This window comes from Macaca mulatta, chromosome 5 (assembly GCF_049350105.2).
Source record: "Macaca mulatta isolate MMU2019108-1 chromosome 5, T2T-MMU8v2.0, whole genome shotgun sequence".
Classification (NCBI taxonomy): Eukaryota; Metazoa; Chordata; class Mammalia; order Primates; family Cercopithecidae; genus Macaca; species Macaca mulatta.
The window spans coordinates 119,778,360-119,804,349 of NC_133410.1; the positions used below are offsets into that span (position 1 = coordinate 119,778,360).

Sequence of the window (25,990 nt, forward strand, 5' to 3'; positions counted from 1 at the left end):
AAATAAAATCAGTGGGCGTCATATTGCTTATACAAAACTACATACAGCCTGTTAACTGAACAAATAATTTATTAACACTGTAAACAAATATTCTGCCATGAAGACAACTAGAAAATAAACACACAAAAATCTTTGAAACCTTGAGCGAAATACCTCCCAAAGAACAAAAACCAAGTTGTCAAGTGTATCTCTAGAAAATTGGAAGTGAATGAAAAAAGAGAGTGTGTTCTTATTCAAAAAATTAATATTCTATCTCATTGTGATCCTCTTTCTACTTGAAAAAACCACTATTCTGTCCTGAGGCTATGTTTTCATTTGTGTTTTTATTTAGTGCCTTTTAACAACATCTGAAGTGCCTGGGACATTATGGTTTTCAATAAATGTTTGTTGAGTGAATATGTAAAATCTGCTGTACTCTTTTTCTGTGGCTGCTGTAACAAATTACTGCAGACTTGGCTTAAAATAACAGAAATGTATTCTTTCACATTTTGGAGGCCAGAAGTCCAAAATGAATATCACTGGGCCAAAATCAAGGACAGCAGGGTTGTCTTGATCCAGAGGCTATAGGGGAGAATCTGTTGCTTGCCTCTTCTGAGGACTGTCAGCATTCCTTGGCTTGTGGCTGCATCACTCCAGTCTTAAAGACCAGAACCTTCAAATCTCTCTTCTCTGTCTTTACATCACCTCTGTCTGTGTGTAAAATCTCTCTGCCTCCCTTTTATATGGACACATGAGATAGCATATTAGGACCGACCCTAATAGTCCAGGATAATCTCCCATCTCAAAATCTTAAACTTAATCATATCTGCAAAGACATTTTTTAAAAAACTATATTTTGTAACATGCACAGGTTCCAGGTATTATCATGTGGATATCTTTCAGAGAGGGGCATTTTTTTTTTTAGCTTAAGACAAAAACATTCTAAAAAAAGTCATAAACTGAAAACAAAAGAGATGCTAAATAAAGAGAACAGCAACAGGAGAAATAATGTTTCTATTACCCATACGGATGACTTTGATCATCTTAGTGCAGTTAAAGTCTTTACTTCCAAAGAAAACAAAAATTGAAGACAACTTTATTTGGTTAAAGTTAATGTGGCAATAAAGAAATTTTCAAACCAAACAGCTAGCACTAATCAATACAAATTGTAAAATTATAGGCCTTTCCTCTGAAATAAATAATTAATATTACCTAAGGTAAAGAATAGGTCTATTAGAATTTTTGTGGAGAACATAATCCAAAATAATCATTGCTAGTATAATTCACTTGGACTCTTTATGGAGTAAAACAACATTGGATTAAATAGTTTCCCTATACCAACATTAGTTTTGCAGACTTCTGCAGATAGAAGAGAAGAAAATATTGCCTAGAAGTCTGATACCATAAAGACTGAAAGGAAATGCTGAGTAAATTAAACATTTCAGGAAGTTTTAAAACTCTTCAGAATACAGAACTATTATTTAGTGCACTCAAAAATATATATATAAAGATAATTTCAAAATTCTTAGAACAACAGAAATTTAGACTATATTATCACTATTATTTTTCTCCTGCTGTTTTTATATCCAACCACTTTCTCCCACTGCATTATTGCACATTAGGGAACTCGATACAAGAGCAGTTAAAACTTATAGGAATCATGAATCATTTAGTTTTATTTTGTTTGCTTTTCTAAATATTTTCAAAATCTCTACATGCTGAGAACAAGGCAGGGCTTTACATATATGCCTTTAAGAATATTAAGAATATTCACTACTATTTCTTATAATGCTCACATTTTAAAGTTTATCCTAGCATTCCTTACCTAATAAATATTTGTTGAAAAATAAATATTTATTTTGTCTACAAGTATTTGTTGAGTTATTGAATGAATTAATAAACAAATAAATAGTGTCTGAGAAACAGTTTTCTAGGCGGGGCAGGGTCGGGGAGGTGCGGGCGAGGAGCAAATGAAGTGAACAGATTCTCTCTAGAGTTATCGAAATGGCTAACAGGAGCATAATTCTTGCTTGTGAACTGACATCTCCTGGCATTCAGGGATTAGCGGTGAGAGACATTATGAACATCAGTCTGGGTATCCCAGAAAACTGCAGAGAATTCTCAAATCAGCCTGGAAACAACAAGGAATAGAGAAGATAGAAACTTACTATTTCACTGATTTTTATTTTTATTTTTTTGAAACAGAGTCTTGCTCTGTCGCCTAGGCTGGAGCACAGTGACGCCATCTCAGCTCACTGCAACCTCATCCTCCGGGTTCAAGCGGTTCTCCTGCCTCAGCCTCTTGAGTAGCTGGGATTACAGGTGCCCACCACCACGACCAGCTAATGTGTGTACTTTTAGTTGAGATGGGGTTTCGCCATGTTGGCCAGGCTGGTCTTGAACTCCTGGCCTCAAATGATCCACTTGCCTTGGCCTCCCAAAGTGCTGGGATTACAGGCGTGAACCATTGCGCCAGGCCTGATTTTTTTTTTTTTTAATTAAATTATGTTTGGATGTGTTTTGGAGGTTTATTTTCCTTCTTATCTATTTTGAAAGTCCTTCTTCTTTTTCCTCTCCCTTTCCTTTGCCTCTTGTCTCTTTCTTCTTCTCCTTTTCCTCATCTTTCTGCCATCTCCCTTTATTGCACCAGTCATTGGACAAATTCATCATTTTCCCACCAATAAATATTAGATGTGGCATGCTGAACATTTTCTGTCTTAAAACTACTCCTGACATCTGCAGCAGTTTTCAGCTCTTGGGAAAAGTTAATCCAGTTCACTTAGTCTTAAAACGAATTGAACCTTTTAAAACAGTTGTTGAGGCCAAATAAAAGATGACAAATAAGGCACAGGCATTGGAAATACAGGCGAATTTACCAGTATCACAAAGAACATTGCCAATATGGATTTAGACCTCGTGGTTAGCCAAATCAGTTGCAATGACTCTCTCCTTTTTCAACTCTCACAACTCTCACTAAACCTTTAAAGTTTGGAAATGCCTGACTTGACCAAGGCTGTTTATAGAATTTATGTGCTTAATAATAGTGGCCCTGTGGCAAGATGGAAAGAAACTGGTTCATGCCCTCCTTGTTCCCTATATGTACAGCCTAATTTGCAGATTCTATTTCTTCCATTGTGAATCTAGCTTGCCCCCCACTTTTTTTTTTCTTTTTGAGATGGAGTCTCACTCTATTGCCCAGGCTGGAGGGCAATGGCGTGATCTCAGCTCACTGCAACCTCCGCCTCCTGGGTTCAAGCGGAATTCTCCCACCTCAGCCTCCCGAGTAGCTGGGATTACAGGCGCCCACCATCACGCCTGGCTAGGTTTTGTATTTTTGTAGAGATGGGGTTTCACCGTGTTGGCCAGGCTAGTCTTGAACTCCTGACTTCAGGTGATCAGCCCCGAACCATAGAGTTCAGCTCAGATCACTGATTAGAGTAAAGGGCCAGCCAAACAATCACACTGTAGTGTTAACTGCTGACTACATTTCCTGAGATGCTCCTGGTGCCCAGGTGAGCCAGCAGCACATGTTATGGTCTGGATATGGCTTATTTGTTCCAACGGAAACTCATGTTGAAATCGGATCCCCAGTGGCCGTGTTGGGAGGTGGGGTCTAATGGGAGGTGTTTAGGTAGTGACGACTCTGCCCTCATGGGTGGCTTGGTGCCCTTCTGTATTCTACAGCAGTAAATGAATTCTTGCTCTGGCAAGACTGAATTAGTTCTTGTGGGAATGAATTAGCTCCCGTGAGAGTGGGCTGTCACAGAGCCAGGATGCACCTTGGGTTTTGCCACTTTACACATGTCTGCTTCCCCTTTGACCTTCCCTAATGTTGTGATGGTGTGAAAGCCCTCACCAGAAGCCAAGCAGGTACTGGTGCCATGCTTCTTGTGCTTCCTAGCCTACAGAAATGTGAGCTAAGTAATCCTCTTTTCTCTACAAATCACCCAGCCTCAGGTATATGTTATAGCAACAAAAAACAGACTACGACAGCGCTGTGTATACACAGAAGGCCCAATAGCTCTGTGGGATGTGTAATTCCTGGTACCTAATAGAAAAGCTTTAAATGGAAGCTCTAAGTGAAAAAGAGAGGTGCATACTTGGCCTTTGATGTTACAGTGAGTCTCTTGCATCAGTCTACCGGCTACGGGAAGGAATTTGCCAAGAATTTCCTCACCTACTCAAGATCAGATGTGATTTCCAGGTCCTCGCCCCAGGAAATGTCTTTCCAGTCTTTTCTGGAATTCGAACAGTTTCTCTCAACATTCCTGGCACGGTATGTCTATTAACCCTTCCCATTCTTGATTATTGTTTTTCCTTCCTCTCCTTGTTCATTTATTTGTTCATTTATTCACTCAGCAATCAATAAACATTTATTGAGTGTTAAATAGGGAACAGATATCTATTGAATGTTAAATAAGGAGCAGATACTGGAATTTTAGTACTCAAAGTAGATGATGATAATGTATGTGTCAAAACGGATGGAGATTGTCATATAGAACTTATAGTAAATTATTGTTCTTGCACTCCACTGGCTTGGACCTAATAAGTGAAAATTGACCAGCAGTAGCCTTTTGAAATTATTTCTATCCAATGTAGATTCATTCAGTGTAAGATTACCCAATATCAACTATTTAATCTAGGAGAGTGCCTGTGATGGTGCACATGCTGGCTCTTCTACCTCCTCTCATCTGGCTGTATTAGGTAACCCTAATACGCTGACCCTCACAAGATGTGGTGCCCCTCATTGAATGCAGTCAGCTCACACAGGTTGGTACTAGTAAGATACTGTGGCTAGAACTGGGCCGTGGACTCAAAACTTACACACACACACACCCACTCACACACACACCGCTTCCCCCCCCATATGTGGTCTTAGGGTACTTTACTTCTTCTGGCAAAAAAAAAAAAAGCATTTAAATAGTATATTCCTTATGGTAGAATTTCAGGCAGAGTAGAAGAGCTATTTCATAGCAGGTGGCCATTCTTAATCTTCCTTAAGTGTACCCAATGCAAAGGTCTATTATCTTCTCTGTACATAAGACCTGGTGATAAGATTGTTGTCTTTCTAAATAAGGTCAAGTTTAAGAGATTTCATATATGTCTGCCACATCTGAGATTTAAAAAAATACTTCCAGTTTAACATAATTTTATGTACATTCTTCCAAATACTTTTTGCTTTTCCTTTCACTATATTGAGGTAAATTTGAGCCACAATTTTGCCTTTCATTCCTAAGAAACATATCAAAATATTTGACCCATCAAACTTTTGTTGAAATGTCAGATGATCTTTTCAATAAAAAGGGGTTTCAAGGGCTAAAATTCAGGAAGTTAATGTGCCAAACTTAAACATACTATGATCTCAAGAAGTTTAGGATTGCTTCAGAATGTAAAATTAATCAATACAAGATGGGTCTACAATTTAGAAAAGCATATCCCTTTTTCCTTTAGTTCTTTTTCTGTTACTACTATTTTGTGAGAAAAACAATAGAAATGTTACAGAGTAAAAAGGACCTGTTTGCTTTTAAAGTTTTGTTTGTTTGTTTGTTTGTTTAGTTTGTAATTTAGAACAGTTTGAAACAACGTTTCTCAGAGTGTGCTCTATGGAACATAAGGCCCTCAAAAGGTACCTCACCAGAAAAAGCTCTCTTGTCAACTAAATGGGGAAAGTACTCCATTGCGTTTCCTCTCTGGGAGGCTCATAATGTGTGTCACCATCTGGAGGCTCTGCAAGAATAGAGAGTAGTAAAAGAAGATTTTTCACTTTAACCCAGCATTGTTTGCTTGGCAAGTAGATCTGTTAATATCCATGGATTGCATTTGGGGAAATACCAAGTTTTTCATAGTTACTTAACCCTTGAATATGTATCCTTTAACGAATATTTAACGATTGCAGTAGAATGCAATCGTTGATATATGGACTTTAATTTTTTAAAAAAATTTTATTTATTTATTTATTTACTTAGATGGAGTCTCACTCCATCACCCAGTCTGGAGTGCAGTGGCACAATCTCCGCTCACTGCAACCTCCACCTTCCAGGTTCAAGCGATTCTCCTGTCTCAGCCTCCTGAGTACCTAGTGCTACAGACGTGTACCATCACGCCCGTCTAATTTTTGTATTTTTAGTAGAGACAGGGTTTCACCATGTTGGCCAGGCTGGTCTCAAACTCCCGACCTCAGGTGATCCACCTGCCTCAGCCTCCCAAAGTGCTGAGATTACAGGCGTGAGCCACCACACCTAGCCAGATATATGGACTTTAGACTCAGTCGACCTGAGTTCAGACCCCAGTTCTGCTATTTGCCAGGTGTGTAACCTTGAGCAGTAACTTAACCTCTCTAAATGTCAGTCCATAGCTAAGCTGCCAGTAAATATGAAGTTCATTGCAATTTTTCTTCCTGATCTTGTCATTCAGAAACAAAATGATAGATTTGCATGGATGATGGATTTACCAACAGGTCAATTTTCACATCTGGAATCTACTTTAAACGTGCTCTACCTCATCAAAGTCTAAGGAAGTCAATCTCACTTGGAGGCACACTGCGGGGACAAGCAGGGCTTCTTTCTTGTCCCTCTGTCCTTTCAGACTTCTCCCCCTCTTGCTCTCTCTCTCTTCTTCTTAAGCTTTCCAGCTCCACTACTGCTTTGGCTAATTTCTTTGGGATCCCCCTCGCGCATTCATTCAGCACCAGCTGAACTGATTTAGTGTTACCTGGCTATGCTTTCCTAATCTAATTCCACAAATATTTACTGAGTACCTAGGTGGTCCTTGAATCACCCTGAGCACCCAATTCCAGGATATGACTTCTCCAAAGGACAGATTTTGAATGTTTACATAATATGAGGGGGAAAAAAATGAAAGAAAACATTTAGTTTCTTTGGCAAGCTATCTGATAAAATAGCTGAAATTCAAGAAGCCCTTTAGTTAGGAAGGAGAGATTGTGAACACAACAGGAAGAAGCCCCAGGCTGAGTGGCAAAGGTTGAGATTTTCTATCGTAAGCACACCTCTCCCAAACGCTTCCTCCCTGAAAGCTGCTGACGGAGCTTTGGCAAGGGCTCATCCTCCCGTTGGCTGATAAGCGAAGCCCTGTTTTATATTTAACTCGCTGCGGTGCAGGAGGGGTAGGGGTGGAGATGCGTCGTTTATAAGGCGAGCTGTGACAGTCTTCTCTCCAGCCCTCTTCCTCCCACTCGGCTCCTCTTACGGAGTCCTCATTCCACCCCCCTTGTTTCCGCATTCACCCTGAGTGGCTGGTGGGAACGTGAAAAGGGAGAGGAAAAGGCGCAAGAAGCCAGAGAGAGAGGTGTGGGAAAAGCGAAAACAGGCTGCCAAATCAGGGGATTCCTTCCAATTTAAAAAGGAAGTCTGCTGACGTTAGTTAGTTAAATTTAACATCTTTTTATGTGTAACACTTGACTTCGGAAGCAAAAATGAACTTTGCGGAGAGAGAGGGCTCTAAGAGATACTGCATTCAAACGAAACACGTGGCCATTCTCTGTGCGGTGGTGGTGGGTGTAGGATTAATAGTGGGACTTGCCGTGGGCTTGACCAGATCGTGTGACTCCGGCGGGGATGGTGGGCCGGGCACGGCGCCGGCTCCTTCCCACCTGCCGTCTTCCACGGCCAGCCCCTCAGGTCCTCCTGCCCAGGACCAGGACATCTGCCCGGCCAGTGAGGATGACAGCGGACAGTGGAAAAACTTTCGACTGCCAGACTTCATCAACCCGGTCCACTACGACCTGCACGTGAAGCCCCTGTTGGAGGAGGACACCTACACGGGCACCGTGAGCATCTCCATCAATCTGAGCGCGCCCACCCGGTACCTGTGGCTGCACCTCCGGGAGACCAGGATCACCCGACTCCCCGAGCTGAAGAGGCCCTCGGGGAACCAGGTGCAAGTCCGGAGATGTTTCGAGTACAAAAAGCAGGAGTATGTGGTTGTCGAGGCGGAGGAAGAGCTTACCCCCAGCAGTGGAGATAGCCTCTATCTCCTGACCATGGAGTTCGCCGGCTGGCTGAACGGCTCCCTCGTGGGGTTTTACAGAACCACCTACACGGAGAACGGACAAGTCAAGTAAATATTAATTTTTGTTTTACCTCCCTTAAACTCACATATCTGCTTTCCGTTTCTTTTCCTTTTCTTTTCACTCTCCACTTTTAATTATTATGTTGGTCTGATCTTGATCGGCTCTTGGTTTCAATTCTGGCTGTCCATCTGGGAAGCCAAAATTGTTGCCCTGTTGTATTTCCAAACCCTGTCACAAAACTTGAAAGTAGTGAACGAGCTTTGTGGAGTCAAAAGTCAATTTAAGTCTTTTATTCCATCAGGAGAAATAATAATATACTGCACCCTATCTTGAGGATTTCCGTACATTATCTCAGGTGTGAAAACTGCCTTTGGTAAATTTCACTAGTGATATTCCCAGGCTATGTAGCAATATATATATAGCAATGTATGTGAACTTTTAAAGTGGTATTACACTAAATTTACGTGAAACATCAGTAAATTTCCGTTATTATTTTGTCCATTTTTTTTTTTTTTGGTCCAATGTCTCTTTTTTGGAGAAGAGAGACATTGAAAAATCACATGTGATCCACAGAATTGTCTTTGCATCTGGAAAGGAAGACATGACTGTTTTTTTTGTCTCCTATGGCCAGAACCATGCTTTGCACGTAGGCTTTCAGGAAATACCCATTAAGTCCACACATCAGTGGCATAGATAAATTTCGGGGCTTGTTGCTCATCATGCAATATGCAAACGTAATGCTAAACCTTTAACAACATAAAAGATACATTAAATAGTTAAACACATACAAATATTTTTATACAAATATCTATCTAGGTAGATAGATATTTATTCTACTTACCCACCTATTTAGCCTTTGTATCTATCAGTGGCTACTACCAGAGCTATGTTAAAGGCATAAACTCTCTCATTGAACTCCAAAAATCTTCCTTCACACTGTAGATGTAGCCCTTGCATCAGGGAGAAAGGCTACACTACACCTTGTGTTGTCTCCGGACTGCTTTGCTGGCTTAGATTCTGAAGAGGTAAATGATTAAGAAAGCTTCGTGTCACAGTTTAAAGATGTGAGTCTTGGGCCAGTCCACCCACAAATATCCCTTTTTCCTGTTGTTTTAAGCATCTTATAGAGCAAGCAAAATTTTTGGTCAAAATTCTTTCTATTGTTTGTCCGACAGACCCATGGACTAAAACAAAACATTTAAATATTCCTATATTCCTGTGTGGTAAACTGATAAATCGAGTAGAAGTGATAGTTTGAAGAAAATATCTGGAGGGGTCATGCTTATATAGATCCTATATCTTAATATTGCTAGCAATAAAACACTCTTACCATTTACGTATTTTTTTATGTTCATAAAAATTACATCATTGAAAGCATAAAAGTTATCAAAAAGGATAATCAAAAGAATCTGTAAGTAATTTCACTGCCCAGTGGTAATCCCTGCTAGCAGAATAATGTATATTCTAATGTTTTTCTAGGCAATCAAACCTTTAATTGCATTATATCTGTCTATCTATATGCCTTTTTTTCTTAATGTCGTGGGAAGTTCCCCTTAATCTTACATGTTTGCAAGAATCTGTTTTTTGTTTTTTATTGAGACAGGGTCTTGCTATGTTGCCCAGGCTGGTCTTGAACTCCTGGGCTCAAGCAATCCTCCTGCCTCCACTTCTCAAAGTGCTGGGATTATAGGCATGAGCCACTGCAAACAGCTAAGAATCTGATTTTAAAGAGGTGAAATATTCCATCGCTTGAATACATTGTAATTTTTTAAAACAAATTCTATTGTTGAGCATTTGAGTTGTTTCTAGTATTTTATTATTATAAACAAATCACCAAAGAACATAGTTCTAAATACCTCTTTGTGTGTGCATCTGTTTGTTTCCTTAGGATATAGCCCTAAAAATAGAATTGCTGGGTCAAAATGTACAAATATACCAAGATATTGTAATAGTACTTCGTTTATTGATAACATAAATAATATACATTTATTGAAGAAAACTCAGAAAACAGAGAATAATTATAAGAAAAAATAAAGTCATCCATAAATTCTTTACCCAAGTATAGCCATTGTTAACATTTAGGCAGAGACTCTTTTAGTACTTTTCTGGACATAGATAGCTGTGGCATAATTATATTATACCTAGTATTGTGGAACATGCTTTTTCAATATAGCATCAACGCTTTAATATGGTCATTTGGTGTTCTTCCACAAATGATTTGATGGATACATTGTAGGCCATTATATGAATACAATGTAGTTGATTCACTTTTCCATTAAATGTGGGTATTTAAGTTGCTCCTATTTTTTCACCTGTAAGGATCTAGAAGAAGGCACATACTTATATTGACTATCCTTGTAAATAACTATTTATGAATATTTTCTAATATTTCTTTAAGAAAATTCCTAGAAGATGGGCCAATACTACCTGTGTATAAACACGTGTATGTCTGCGTATATATGTGTACATGCATATACATATATAACATATATATGCATGAATATGTGTATGCATATGTGTGTGTCTCCAAACTGACTTCCAAAAAAATATGTCCCAAACTCCATTTCCACCAACAATGTATGAAAGCACCTATTTCTCTGAGCCTTATTAATAATACAATGATTTTTTTAAAGTGTTTACCAATGGTCGAAGGAAGGGCAATATTCTGAAGAATATCCACCTTAAAGAGATTCTAAAAATTCATTAAAGTGAAAGCGAGTCAAGACTTTTTAAATATTATTGCTAAAACTTTAAAACTGCTTCTTAGATCGTAAAGACAAGAGAAATTTTATCTGAGTAAAACCATCAAAATATTTATAAAATAATGAAATAAAATTTTACACATATTAGGAAGGCCAAAAATGGGAACTACACAGTTTCCATTAATAAGTTTGTATTATGTACATTATAAGTCTAAGAAAGCATTATATACACAAATACTCTCACTCTTTGAGTTAATTTACAGTACCAGTTAATTTCGCCATAAAATGTATACCAGAGAGCTGCCCTTCTGAAGCTCAGTTGACTTAACTTTTGATTGGAGAATGTGAAATGACGGCGAGATTGGTGAGGAAGGCTGATGCTCAGTTCAGCTCTCTCTGAGGATTGCTGTTCCCAAGTTTGTGTGTTTCATTGGGAGCAGTTGAAGCTCTCACATTACAAAAGATGCTGCCAGTTCTGTACTGCACACACATGGTTTTGGAACAGATCTGGCGTCAGCTCAATAACCTCATTTAGGCTAAATGGAATACTTTTTGTTTTCCTTGTCTGAAATATTTCAAGCATATGAGAAAAGTGCATCATGTTTTTTTTTTTTTCCCAAGCCTGTGAGTAATATTTTGGCAATGCAGCCTCTAGGAGTTCTCATCCACAGGCTCCATATAAGGGCCGCCAGAGGGAGTTCACCAGGGGCAGTGCCTTTCTTTCATACTATAGAGTGAGTTTCATCATATGTGACGTTTGTATCATTTTAAACATCATCATAGTAATACATGTGAAGTACGGAGTCAAAAATTATATTTTCTGACCTTAACGTAAAATGTAACTCCAGGATTGAGTATTAGCAGTTAGGGATATTAATGTGACAACCACAAGGCAAACTAAACAGGATTGCACTCAGTGGTCACCAAAATTCCTTAATTTCTGCAAATACAATCAGGACTTTGAGCTTCACAAACTTCACAGCTACCCAAGATGCTTTCTCTCAAGATTAAGACATGGGGAAGAAAGGGTGCACAATTTAGAATTCCACATTGTCTTTCTGGGAACAGAGTTGTAGTGGGGCATGGAAGGAGAAAGTTTGAGAAACATCCAGTCGCTTTTCCTTTATTGATCTACCTCTTCCTACTCTCTAGTCTATTCTTTAGGGTCTAAGGAAATTCACTTGGAAGGATTGGAACCTTTGGAATGTTCCTCTGACCACACCCTCCTTCTTCCCATTTTCTCACCGTGTTATGTAGGATTTTCAGCTGTTCCCTTCCCTAAAAGAGTTTCCCTCCACTCAAACTCCAAAGTATATATTTTCTTCTCTCCAAGATTTGGCTTTTCCTTGTCAGCATTTGAATTATGCTTACTTAGCATTTCCCAAAGTATGGACCGCAGAATTCTAGTTGCATGGGGATCTCAGTGGATATTACCAGAAAAATAGCAGGGGAGAGATTCTGTGGCTAAATCAGTTTGTGCAATAATACTAAATACACAATGATCTGTTTTGGATTTTGTTTTTTAATTATGAAACTTTTCAGAGACTTTTTTTTTTTTTTTTTTAAAGAGATGAGGTCCAGGCTGGAGTAGAACTTCTGGCTCGAACCCATGAGTTCATGAGTTCAGGTGATCCTCCCACCTCACCTTTCTGAGTAGCTGGGATTATAGGGTTTTCAGAGACTTTTATGTGATAACGTCCTCTATGTAGTTTTCCAACTATCTCTGGCTATGGATTCTTCTGTGGGGTTCTTAAGAGTAGGGATATATGTCTCTCATTTACTGTTTGGCACACAGTGAACACTCAAATATTGTTAAATGGAATATATGGAAATATTATCATATAAACTCTCACATGACTAGTGTCCTCTGGCAAATGCTGGGACACATTGCATTACCACAGCTCCTTTCCCATAAACGAGCCTAACTTCCACCAAGAACATCTCTACATTCCCACTTAGGTGAAAATTTTCCCTTGGTTCCTTTTCTCCCTACCCTGTGGAAAGGAAGAGAGTGTGTGTGTGTGTGTGTGTGTGTGTGTGTGTGTGTGTGTGTGTGTGTATTTGAACTTAGGAATGCAAATTCCATAGTTTAAAGGCAGAGAAACAGTGGAATTGACAGGAAGTACAACCGGAATTTCAAAGAGATCATTTCTAGTTTGGGCTTCCAAGGTGTTCTTCGTAGCACTAGTAGGATTTAAGCTGAATTTTGATGTTATGGTGGGAATTGAGCAGCAGAGACCAGTGAGAAAGTAAAAGCAGGCATAAAGGAAAGGCACCAAGTCAGAAAAGCATAGTGAGGACAAGAAAATTAGTTTGTAGGGGAAGTTTATATGAAGAGGCTAGCTAGATATCACTGAGGAAAACCCATATGGAGGAAAAGGAAAAATAGCCATCATAGGTATTACGAAGGAGAAATTACCTGGTGACTTTTTGGATATGGATGGTGAAAGAAAGAGTTAACTCAACTATACACTTGGATATAAGAAAGATATTGGAGCAATCCAGGAAAGAGAAGATAAGAATCAGATAGGAAAAGTGATTTCAGGATAGAGAAGAGAGTGCACAATGGAGAAAATAGTTTGGAGGTAAAGTAGTCAAGATTTGCAGATTGACTGACTACGAGGAAGGGTGAGTTAAAGTTATGGGTCTAGGATACCCCAGCTAGACTTCACCTCAGTTGATATTGGAAATAGGTGGGAAATAGCCACGTTAGAAGGGAAGGTCGTAAGTTCAGTGTCAGATGTGTTGATGGCTTGTCAGACATCTAGGAAGAGATGACTAGTAAGCACTTGCCTATGTAAGTCTGAAGCGCAAGGTTAGAGCTTGTAATAAAGATTTAGGAGTTGAGTGGAAACATCGGTGAGATAATCATCATTAAGTGTGTGTGTGTGTGTGTGTGTGTAATGTATTCTTACGTGCACGGATGTGTATGTATACTCAAGCACATGTAGTTTTGACCTTGAAATTTTTATTGTATGTCAGTTTGTTGATTATATTCTTAGATTGGTATGCTGAGCTATTATCCCATTATCAATAAGAATGTCAATAAGGAATAGATTTTTGGTTGGGCAAGGTGGCTCATGCCTGTAACCCCAGCCCATTGGGAGGCTGAGGTGGGCGGATCACCTGAGGTCAGGAGTTCGAGATCAGCCTGGCTAACATGGAGAAACCCCGTCTCTACTTAAAATACAAAAATTAGTAGGGGGTAATGGCACACGCCTGTAATCCTAGCTACTCTGGAGGCTGAGGTAGAAGAATTGCTTGAACCCAGGAGGCAGAGGTTGCAGTGAGTCAAGATCGCGCCACTGCACGCTAGCCTGGGTGACAGAGTGAGACTCCATCTCAAACGAACAAAAACAAACAAAGAATATATTTTCTTTTTGGTCTTGTTTACTTGTTGCAGGAGGCTAAGTAAATGTATTTTATTTTGGAAGCAAAAAAACAAAAAGAAATTTTACTTGACCTTGAATATCTTCTATATAGAAAAAAAGCAACTGGAAAATAAAGTTAAATAACTAACTGGATAATTCAAACCACCATAAAAATACACAGAAGTCTGAACAATCTAGAGGGGTTGTTTTTCACCAATCTGCTCCTGTACGTAATTCTGGAACCCTTTATTTAGTATATATAGACTTCTAGCAATTGTGACTACCTGTTCTGAATCAGAAGCTCTGTGTTTAAGGATTTCACCCAAAACTTGTTGTTTATTTTGCTGGTTCAACTATAAAATTGCTCAACACAGCTGGAGAGTCTTCCCTGGAAGCAGCATACCCGATGATTTATGAGATAATTAGGTACCTTTCTTGGTTTTTGTTTTTAGAGTCGATTCAGAGTGATTCAAGCCACAGTTTGTGCTATCGTCCCTTCTCCCTCAGTTTTCTCTAAAGTCACCTTGATCTGATTCACTCAGAGATGCCAGAGAAATGCTCTTCCCTTTTGGAAATGACTAAATTGCATAGACTATCATTTTATTGTTCTAGGTCTAGTAAGTGACCTATTAATGTGGCATAGGGGGCCCTTGTGGGAAGGTGGTTTACTCCAACACATTTGCCTGGCGTGATAATCATTCAGGACATACCCACAAGTCACTCCTGAACATATTGTGCTATTAGTCAGCCTTTTTCTCTTAATTTGCAACACAAGTCATCTGATTTTAATCACTGAATACAACCTTCCCAAATAAGTTGTGATCTAGAATTGTTTTGTATTGTTATCTCTTACTCCTTGTTTTCAACTTTGCATACACTTAGAAAAGTTTAGGGCCGACTGATGGAATTTAGGATATATAAGAAGGAGCTTTTGAGTTATTCTGAAGTTCAAGAGAAAAAGAACAGTTTACCATTTTAAAAATGCTTGTATTGCATATAGTGTATATACACCAAGTAATTTTGTTCCAGTATATATTGCAGTCAAATGAAAGAATTTGAAATATTTCAGATTGTGAAAGTGCTAGGTCATAGTCAGCATTCTACATTTACAAGATGTAGATTCTTACATTCTAGATTTGTGAGATGTAGAATGAGGTATATCCTAACCGCATTATGTAAATTTTAAGGGAGTTTCAAATGTATTACTACATGTAATCTACCCCTTCTCACTTCCCCATAATGCTGTGAAGAGGCCATACATGCTCTGGTGACTAGGTTTTACAGATGAGGACACTAAAAGTCTGGGGTTTTGTGACTCGGTCAAGATCTCACTTAAGTAGCTGAAGTGGATTAGAATGTAAGAATGTTTGCTCTTAGAAAAGGGTTTTCCCCATAAAATCATATTGGTTCTGAACTTTAAAAAAGAAAAAAAATAAACATTATATAGCTCTTCTGGTTGATGAATGTCACTGTATTTATATCTGGGTCACTGTGATTGAGTTAGACTTGCTGTGATTGACATTTGCTGAGACGACCACTGAGCTGAACCAAACACACTGCACAGAGAAATCTCCCACACTGTTCTGTTCCATGACCGTTGGCAAGCTCAGGAATATGCTGGTTTAGAAAGGTAGTTTTTGCTTACAATCAAGCAGAATGTCTTTTAAAGAGAGAAGGTAAGAAAAGGATTGAAAATTATTTTCTTTCCTGGATTCTTAGGAATATATATATATGTGTGTGTGTGTGTGTGTGTGTGTGTGTTCATATTCTAGCATCCAGCCAAGAGTAAAATAGAGTATTTGAAAACATACCCCATGGCTATAGCTTAGGAAAGTGTAATTCCACTCCCTCTTTCCTCTCACCTCCCACACACGAAGATGTGTGTGGTGCGCGCATGCACGCGTGCACACTCACACACATTCATTTTCTCAAATTAGCTGGCCTATTTCTGAGGTGTGACTCAGCGGAGACATTCTTGCAAGGAGTGACTTTTCCTTTTCCTCTGCCTCTGGAAGACATCAGAAGCCAGAAGAATTCAGAAGAAAAAGGCAGCTAACTAAACATGGGGTTGGAGCTTGGTGGATCTTACTATAAAACTTTCATACTCTGGGAAAGTGTACAGGCTTTTTTAGAGTCTGATATATTTGCAATTAACTACAATCTGCAAGGTGTTTAGAAACTTCAATTGACTAAACTGTTAATGTCACAAAACTAATCAATGATTATTCTTTTGCAGAATGAATTCTTAACTGAGGCTTTTCTTGGGTAACTTTATTGTGACATAATTTCAAACTCATAGGAAAAGTTATAAGAATGGTACTAGGAATTCCTAGAAATACTTAACCTAGATTCACTAATTGTTTACATTTTAGCCGGTAACCCTTCCCCTTCCTTTCCAGAGCACATGGAAACATCCTCTCCCTTTATCCCTTAACATCAGAGCATATTTCTTAAGTACAGGGGCATTCTCTAAAATAAGCATGAAATTTAACATTGATACAATTATCTAATTCACAGTCTGTAATGAAATTTTATCAACTAACCTAATGATGTCTTTTTAAATGATTTTTTTCCCAGTCCAGTACCCAGTCTGGAATGGTGCATTGCATTTAGTGTCATGCTCTTTTAGACTCCTTTAAACTTTAAACTAAAAGAAGTCCCTTAGTCCTCCTTTGTCTTTCTAAAGTTAGTATCTTTGAAGAATACAGGCCAGCTATTTTGTGAATGTCCCTCAGTTTTAGCTTGTCTGATTTTCCTCATGGTTTAAAAATGCAAGTTAAACTTTTTATTTTTTATTTTTCTTTGTCAGGACTATCACAGAAGTGATGTGTCTCTCTGAGGAAATCGCATTACAGACACACGGTGCTTGTTTGAACTCTTATTAGGGATGCTTCCTTTGTAGCTTGCTTAAGGTAGTGTCCAACAAACGGCTCCATTGTAAAGTTAAAATGTTTCTCTTTTTTTTTTTTTTTTTTTTTTTTTTGAGACGGAGTCTCGCTCTGTCGCCCAGGCTGGAGTGCAGTGGCCGGATCTCAGCTCACTGCAAGCTCCGCCTCCCGGGTTCACGCCATTCTCCTGCCTCAGCCTCCCGAGTAGCTGGGACTATAGGCGCCCGCCACCTCGCCCGGCTAGTTTTTTGTATTTTTTAGTAGAGACGGGGTTTCACCGTGTTAGCCAGGATGGTCTCGATCTCCTGACCTCGTGATCCGCCCGTCTCGGCCTCCCAAAGTGCTGGGATTACAGGCGTGAGCCACCGCGCCCGGCCAAAATGTTTCTCTTTAGGTAACTTTCAGGGTGTTTTTTTGAAACCTTGCAAATATCCCTTCCTCCGCAAACTTTCACCCCCTTGTCTTGGCACCCACTGATGATTTTTTAAAATCAATTTTCCTTCAAATATTATTAGTAGACAATCTACTGGAAGGAAGAAATTTCCCTTGTCACCCATTTATTTATTCATTTTAAAAAATCAGAGTAAAAAGTCAGAGATTGTTAATTTATTCAATGAGTTATAATCCCATTGTTTATTTTGATGTTCCAACACTCCCATATTTGGCCAAAGGCAGTCAAATCCTTGACTGTAATAAATCCTTGAATCAAAATAAAATGCATGCTCTTCTCACGATCTCTGATATTTTCCTGATCTGGACTCTGCTGACTTCATGTCCAACTTATCTCTGGCTCCAGTGCATCTGGATCAGTGTTCTTTAGCCACACTGGACACCTTTCAATTCTTTAACCACATCAGGTTCTTTTTCATCTTAGGGACTTTGCACTAATGGTTCCTTCTACTTGAACATATTGCCCTGAACCTCCACTTGCCTGGCTTTTTCTTATTATTTAGATCTTGACAAACCAAGAGATTGTGACTACTCTACCTAATGTTGCTTACCACTTTTCCTAGTCATTCTGTCTCTTCCAGTGTTTTATTTTCTATATAGCTATCATCACTCTCCTAAATTATTTATTTATTTGTGTATCTCTTGTCTAACACCCTGTAAGCCATCTGGAATCTTATCTATACATGTAACCGCCCAGTCGGTTCACTGTGCCCGCTGCCTAGACAGAGCCGATTTATCAAGATTGGGGGAACTGAAACGGAGAAAGAGTAATTCATACAGAGCCGGCTGTGCAGGACACCGGAATTTTAATGCTACTCAACTTTGTCTCCCTGAGCATTTGGGGATCAGAGTTTTTAAGATAATTTGGCGGGTAGGGGCTTGGGAAGTGGGGAGTGCTGATTGGTCAAGTTGGAGATGGAATCATAGAGGGTCGAAAGTGAGTTTTTCTTGCTGTTTTCTGTTCCTGGGTGGGATGGCAGAACTGGTTGAGCCAGATTACTGGTCTGGGTGGTGTCAGCTGATCTATCAAGGACAGAGTCTGCAAAATATCTCAAGCACTAATCTTAGGTTTTACAGTAGTAATGTTATCCCCATGAGGAATTTGAGGAGGTTGAGACTTTGCAGCCAGAGGCTGCATGACCCCTAAACTGTAATTTCTAATCTTGTAGCTAATTTGTTAGTCCTGCAAAGGCAGACTGGTCCCCAGGGAAGAAGGAGGTCTTTTCAGGAAAGGGCTATTATCAATTTGGTTTCAGAGTCAAACCATGAACCGAATTCCTTCCCAAAATTAGTTCAGCCTGCGCTCAGGAATGAACAAATACAGCTTAAAGGTTAAAAGCAAGATGGAGTCGGTTAGGGCTGACGTTTTTCACTGTCATAATTTCCTCTGTTATAATTTTGCAAAGGCGGTTTCATACAGCAGCCAGAAAAATGTCTGCAAATGTGTGCATGCACACACAGGTGCTTGTGTGTGCATGTGTGTGTGTGTGGAAGGGACTCAATTAGTATTTCTTGGATGAATGGATAATGTAATAATTTAGCCTGATATTCTTTATGGTATTCTTTCTTAGTTTTGAGAATCCTGAACGACAACATTTTTCCGTATACATATTATTAATGAATAGAAATGACCATTTCTTTACTTTTATACTTTTTACTTTGCTTGATTTTCTAATAAGCAAATATACAGTATTCTCTTACTGTAATATGTTTACATGTAAGAAGTATATGCTTATTGATTTTTTGAGCAATTACTCAGAAAATAATATTTTCACCTTGAAATTATGAAAATAGTAAACATTAACATTTTAGTTTACACAAGCATATGCCTAGTTAGAGCCATAAAAATAAATGCTGCTGTCTCTTTTTAAGAGTGAGCTTTAATCTGGGACAAAGGTTACTTCACCTAGGAGATTACTCAGCACTGCCTTTACATGGAAATGAAACTGGGGGTTTTGTCCCTGGTGTAATATAAATAACAAAGAATGTGCCATTGGGGCAGGGACTGGGGACTCTGTAATAAACTCCACTCTGTGACAGAAGACAGCTGTTCATTTCCCATAAGGGTAGTTAGACAAAAGCTTTTAAGTTTGGCTTTCTGTTTATCTACTTGTTGCTCAATGGGTTTGGAGTGGAGAGAGTACTAGCTCATAATTGGATTTATTTTTGCTCCTCCACAGATTTTTAGTTATGGCACCAAAATAGCTGTTAGGTTGATGCAGAAGTAACTGTGGTTTTTGACAAATAAATATGTGAATGAAATATCTGAAGCAATCTGTCTCAGAATTTTTTAAAAATTTGTTAACCTAAAAATTCCAGGAAAACTTTTGACAAGTATTTGATAGTCTTCTAGATGGAACCTCATTTTTGGAAATGTAATAGTTATAATTGCATAGCTGATTTTTTTTTCCCTAGGAATAGAGACATAGGGGTTGTCAGAAGAAGCAGCATACATTTTGTTTGTGTGTTTCTTTCTAAGGAGCATAGCGGCCACCGATCATGAACCCACAGATGCCAGGAAATCCTTTCCTTGTTTTGATGAGCCCAACAAAAAGGCAACTTATACAATATCTATCACCCATCCCAAAGAATATGAAGCACTTTCAAATATGCCAGTGGCGGTAAGTATTTTTTAAATGTTTTGTTTATGCAGAGAGTCTATTGACAACATTAGGCCAATTACCTGATTTTCTGTGAAAGACAACCCATTGAATTCTAAAACTAAATGTGCACTAATAGTTTATTTAGCCGAGTGAAATACATTTTGGCAATCTTTTTCTTTGAGTCCTAGAAGTCTGTAAGATATCACAGTCCGGCAAGAAAGGCACACTGGTGTTTCTATGCAAGAGACAATGCCGCAGACACGTACATCTGCTTGGGCTCTGCTTAGCTGCCAGCATCGCTGAGTCGTGACAAATTGCAGTAATGGCAAGCTAATGGAGTTACAGACTTGAAAATATTTGAGGGCTACTCACTATCTAGTTTTCAGGTGAATATAAACCCAGTTTTTGTTTTTGTTAAAAAAAAAAAAAAAGATAAAGCTACTATAAAAAAAAATCATCACTTAAACACTGGGTTGTGGAAGCAAACCAGGGAACACTTTGCCCATAGACTCTTTTGGTGAATGGGAAGTGCTTGTTAAATGTCTGGAGAAAAAAAAACAGGCTATAAAAAAGGATGAGTTCATGTCCTTTGCAAGGACATGGATGAAACTGGAAACCATCATTCTCAGCAAACTAACGCAGGAACAGAAAACCAAACACCGCATGGTCTCACTCATAAGTGGGAGTTGAACAATAAGAACACATGGACACAGACACCAAGTCCTGTCAAGGGGTCGGCGGCTAGGGGAGTGATAGCACTGGGAGAAATACCTAATGTAGGTGATGGGTTGATGGATGCAGCAAACCACCATGGCACGTGTATACCTATGTAACAAACCTGCATGTTCTGCACATGTATCCCAGAACTTAAAGTATAATAAATAAATAAATAAATAAAATTAAAAAAAGAAAAAAGAGAAAAAATTTTTTAAAGGCTGATAATTTCTGCCTGTATAAATTATTCATTAACATAAAACACTTTTCTCTGTTATTGCATCTATCCCCATAATGGATAATGTTGTTACCTAGAGTTTCATTACCTCAAAGTTGAGGTTTACATACTTTATACATTTGACATGTAAAAGGGTCAGGCTCATCTTTAGGTATAATAATCAGAAGGGCACTGGCCCCAAATTATGTCTCCCATCTTTCTGATCCACTATTTTAAATATTATCTTAAAATTCATCTTTTTAAATGATAAAATATTCCTTGAGAAAGCAACAACAAAATGAAGCAAATAAATACTTAAGAGGATTAAAATGTACTCTTAGCAGCCATCTATGCCTCAGTGAGAATTAATTACCAATTTGTTTTCTTCTAAGGTTTGATTGGAGAAGAAAGAGGAAAGGATAACTTAAAGTATGACACACCAATCTAGATGAAGTTGTGGGGGAAAATGGCAAATTCACCAACTTCTGCTTAAGATCTTCCCTTATGGCCTTTTCACTGTGCAGAGTTACACTTTACCTTCTACTAGATCCAAATAGTAGTCCTGGAAGTAGGAGAATATCTGGGTTCTTAGGAGATCAAAACTATACTACTACGTTTTTATGGTAATGTAGCCTGGAGCCCCACCACGATTACACAAGGGCATGCACACACATGCTTGAAGTGTCAGCGGCACCCATTCTAGTCCAGCCTCCCTCACTTAATCTTTTTTAAACCATCCCAAATAGAGTGGCTGCAGGAGATGTGGAAATGTTTAATAATGGAAGCAGGAGTTGGGCAAGTATTCAAGTAACACTTCAATCCTGAAGTGTTAGGATTGGTGATCAACAGTGAGGACAGCAGAGCTGGCATGGGCACAACAAGCCAGATAGGTCAATAGTTGTGTCAAGCAATAGAATCCTTCGCTCTGTCCATGGAGACCGAGGCACTGACTTCGGTGACCATACCTTTGGTCTTTGAAGTAGACAACCAAAGATGGAAAAGAGAAGCCAATGTTCCACTACAGTGGGTACAGCAATTGCCCTCCTGCACAGTCGAATCAGCAAATACCTGAGCACGAGCCTGTTTTTCATTAGGAGATTGCAGGACTCTCAAATATTATGGTCAGCATGGTGTGTTTAGTGTAGACAGATAAACTCCTATTCAACTGATGGTCCAGTCAATATTTTATTTCTCCCTGAAAAACCTAATACAGTGTGTAATTCAGTCAGTCTTTAACAGTTCTAAAAACGAAGTAAATTTTCCTATAGTCTTTTCCACATCACCACAAACAATTAGACCGCTAAGCTTTGACAAAGGACTTCTGACTAGAAAGCAAGGTTTGGGGTAATCGTCTGTTTGTCTTGTATATATATGATTGATATTTTGATAGCTAAAAGTTTATCTTTTTTTTTCAATAGAAAGAAGAGTCAGTGGATGATAAATGGAATCGAACAACTTTTGAGAAGTCTGTCCCTATGAGCACGTACTTGGTGTGCTTTGCTGTACATCAATTTCACTCTGTAAAGAGAATATCAAATAGTGGAAAACCTGTGAGTCTCATTATATTTTAAACATTTACCACCTATGCATTTGTAATTAATTTTCTACCTTTTTTGAGTAGTTTTTTTTTTTTTTTTCCAAATGACATGCCAGAAAAGCCCATTAGTCCCCAGGGTCTGTGAACTTGATAATACATAGAACAATATAGAAAAATGTAGGCTGAAAGGACACAGGTAAAAAATTAACCAACACAACTGACATAGGTATTTATGGCCTTAATTATTTCAAGGGAACATTTGCTATACGTCAAAAACTAGCTCCTAAGTATACCAGCACAAATATCTTAACATGTTTGGGTATGCCCAATGTAAAAAAAGGGTTTGGTATATGTGTATCTCTCTCAGATATAGACTAGAGAGAGAGGAGGAAACCTGAGGCAAAGGAATATCCTTCGAATGACGAGGCACTGAGAAGTTTATGGCTCCATTCCTATATGTAATCAAAATGGGTAGCAGCAAAGTATCCAAAAGCATTTTTTAAAAGTATGATAAAATATAAATAAGCTTTTTAAAAAAATATCAAGACAACTAGTTCAATAGTTTTCTTTTTTTTTTTTTGAGATGAACTCTCGCACTGTCATCCAGGCTGGAGTGCAGTGACATTAGTCAACATTAGTCTCAGCTGACTGCAACCTCCACCTCCCGGGTTCAAGCGATTCTCTTGCCTCAGCCTCCTGAGTAGCTGGGAGTACAGGCGCCTGCCACCACGCCTGGCTAATTTTTATATTTTTAGTAGAGACGGGGTTTCACCATATTGGTCAGCTTTGTCTCGAACTCCTGACCTCAGGTGATCCACCGGCCTTGGCCCCCTAAAGTGCTGAGATTACAGGCGTGAGCCACTGCGACCAGCCTAATCGTTTTCTTTTGAAGAACCACATATTTTTACCTAATTAATTTTTTTCATTTTGGAGGCCCCCATTTTGCTTATGTCCTGAACATATGTTTAGGTTGTCTATTAAGCCAGTTCTAGTTAATCCACCTCTGCGCCATATATTTTAAATATATAAAGCCTCACCATCTTTGCAATATAATTTTATAAGGAGGAAATCATCACCCCCATTTTAGAGATGACAAAAATTGAAGTTTAATGAATTTAGGTTATTTATTCAAGATGACCCATCTGGCAGGTGGTAGAGACTTAAATTCCAAGCTCCTTCCAAATATTGTATCTTGCTTAGCCTTCTGAAGTGTGATATTCTGAAAATATCTTTACCTCTTCATCAGTCATTGGAGGAGAGAGGATGGGTTCCTCTATTTCCTGTGAAATTAACAAAGGGAAAATTTGCCTTTGCTTTGGTGTAGTAGGAGTTGATATTTAGATGTCCTCAACCTGGGTTGCCAGCATGCTGCCTATACTGTATCGAAATTGTAGCGAGTGGGGGATGTCCACAGACCTTTTCAAAGGGGCTGCATATCGTGAGGACTCATCCATATTCTAACTTTCCCTTGCCATGTAGGTTGCTTTGATGCAAACTTCAGTCATGGTAAAGGGAACTACCAGTGGCTGACAGATAATATTAGGTATGAAAAGGAAATGGCTTCAGAAAGGGGAAGTTGTTTTTTCTAGATTGTGCTGAGTGCAGTCGATGGCATTCCTCTTGCTTAATATAGAGGTGAGAACATTAGTCAAGCTTGCTTTTTTCTTTCAGTCTAGCAAACATGCAATTTTCATCTGAGGCTGCTTTCTTCATCATTGACAATTCTATTGCATGGCTGTCTTTCATCATGTGCAGGTGTTTCCCACACTAAGTTTTAAAAATTATTATTACATTCTGGGCAAATTTCTCTATTTGAGGTAGAAATACCAAGAGGAAACAGAAAGGCTAAGCAATTGTACTAAAGATGACAGAGTCTCATAGGTAAGAACAATGCATTTAACCAATCAGCAGAGGACATAGTATTTGCAGTTATTTTCTAATAATGACAGTGAGCTTGAATTTCCAACATGACTCTATCACCAGGTCCTCTGACTAAGGACATTTACTTGTAATATTATACTAGCTAGGTAAATCATTAAAGCCTGTACCAGTTAGTTAGCTGGGTTCTTGGGATGGGTTTTATATAAAGGATTTGAAGTGACATAATGAAAAACTATAGTTTTGCAAAAGATCCCAAAACGTCCTGTAGGTGGTAATTATTTCTTAAATGGTTCTTCTATGAAAACTGAGAGCATAACATTTTGTCTTAAATAAGTGATGCGTTCCATCATTTGGGAGGGAAACAAACATAATATTGTTTTAATACATTACTTTCCAGTCATCTATTTTATAAAAGATCAACAGAAGCCAAACTCTCTTTTGAAACTTCTCAGAGGCTCTGAGCCAGAAAAGTTTCAAGAAAATGAGATGTGCCGCTTTCCCCTTCCTCCAACCCTTCCATAGAAGATAGGCAGCCAGAGTTTCCCCTCCTGAAAAAAACTGTGGGTCCGTTTCCTTTAAAAGTTGAACAGAACCTTATGGGAGAAATTTAAGGGATCTAGTGTGAATGCAAATGCTCCACAGTGAGTTCCTCCCATTTGGCATTTGGGAGCTTCGCCTCCTGGCTCCCTACCCACTCACTGTAAGTTGAAATCTAATAGTTGACACCCACCCAAGTACAAACTGCTCCTGGTATGATTTCCTACTCCAGAGAGTTACAGAAAAACCAACCTACTTAAATCTATTGAAATGTAACACCAGAGGAAACTCACACCAGCCTCAGAGTCCTACATTCTTAGAACTTAGCAGACAAGCTAAGAACAACCAGGTATATGAGGAAAACAAGTAACATAAAAGAAAAACATCTAAGACAAATAGAAACACAGTGGGAGAAAATAGTGATAACTGGAAAAACAAAAGAGAATTCCAAAAAGTCATAACAAAATTAAACATGCATACACACAACCTTTAATTAATATATTCAAAAATTCAAGAATATGATTGTCACAAAATAAAAACCAAAAAGTGATGAGAAAACAATCAGAACTAGTAGTCAGAGTTTTAGAACATGATTTCCAAAGCATGGCTTGGGTCTGATCCCCAGGAACCTGTTTCTGACCGATTCCTTCCAAAACTGGAGCTCAGTATGCTTATAGCTCCCGATCCTTATGTCTTGTTCCCATTTTTATATTTTATCACTAATTTCTGAGTATTAGGATTAGTGGGGTACATCAAAGCATCCCTTTACTGTACCACCTGGACCCAAAGTCATTTTATTACTTTTTTAGTAAAAAACAAAAATAAAAAATGAAGCCATGTAGCTGTTTTGTACACCATTATTAGATGACTATTTTATCCACTCTTCTTCTGGTACATTAACCACCTGCTATTCATAATCAGATTATACTATGCAATCTAAGAATCTATAATGCCCTGATTAAACTCTCTTGGATATATTTGCCTCTCTGACAATAGTTCCTTTATATCAATAAACACAGAATCAATGCCTGCATTCTTAATTGTTTAGTTGAGGAGAGTATAGCCGACTTTAGAGTTGAACC

At 38.6% G+C, this 25,990-nt stretch overlaps 1 protein-coding gene across 1 annotated transcript in view; it reads left to right on the forward strand.

Annotated features, from left to right (window-relative positions):
- The first annotated feature begins 7,205 nt into the window (after positions 1-7,205).
- Positions 7,206-25,990, forward strand: part of ENPEP (glutamyl aminopeptidase) — an 82,781-nt gene continuing 63,996 nt past the window's right edge. The window contains 3 exon segments of the mRNA NM_001266656.1: positions 7,206-8,055; positions 19,899-20,040; positions 22,372-22,503. Of these exon segments, the coding sequence (NP_001253585.1) occupies positions 7,412-8,055; positions 19,899-20,040; positions 22,372-22,503 (918 nt within the window). The 5' untranslated portion in view covers positions 7,206-7,411.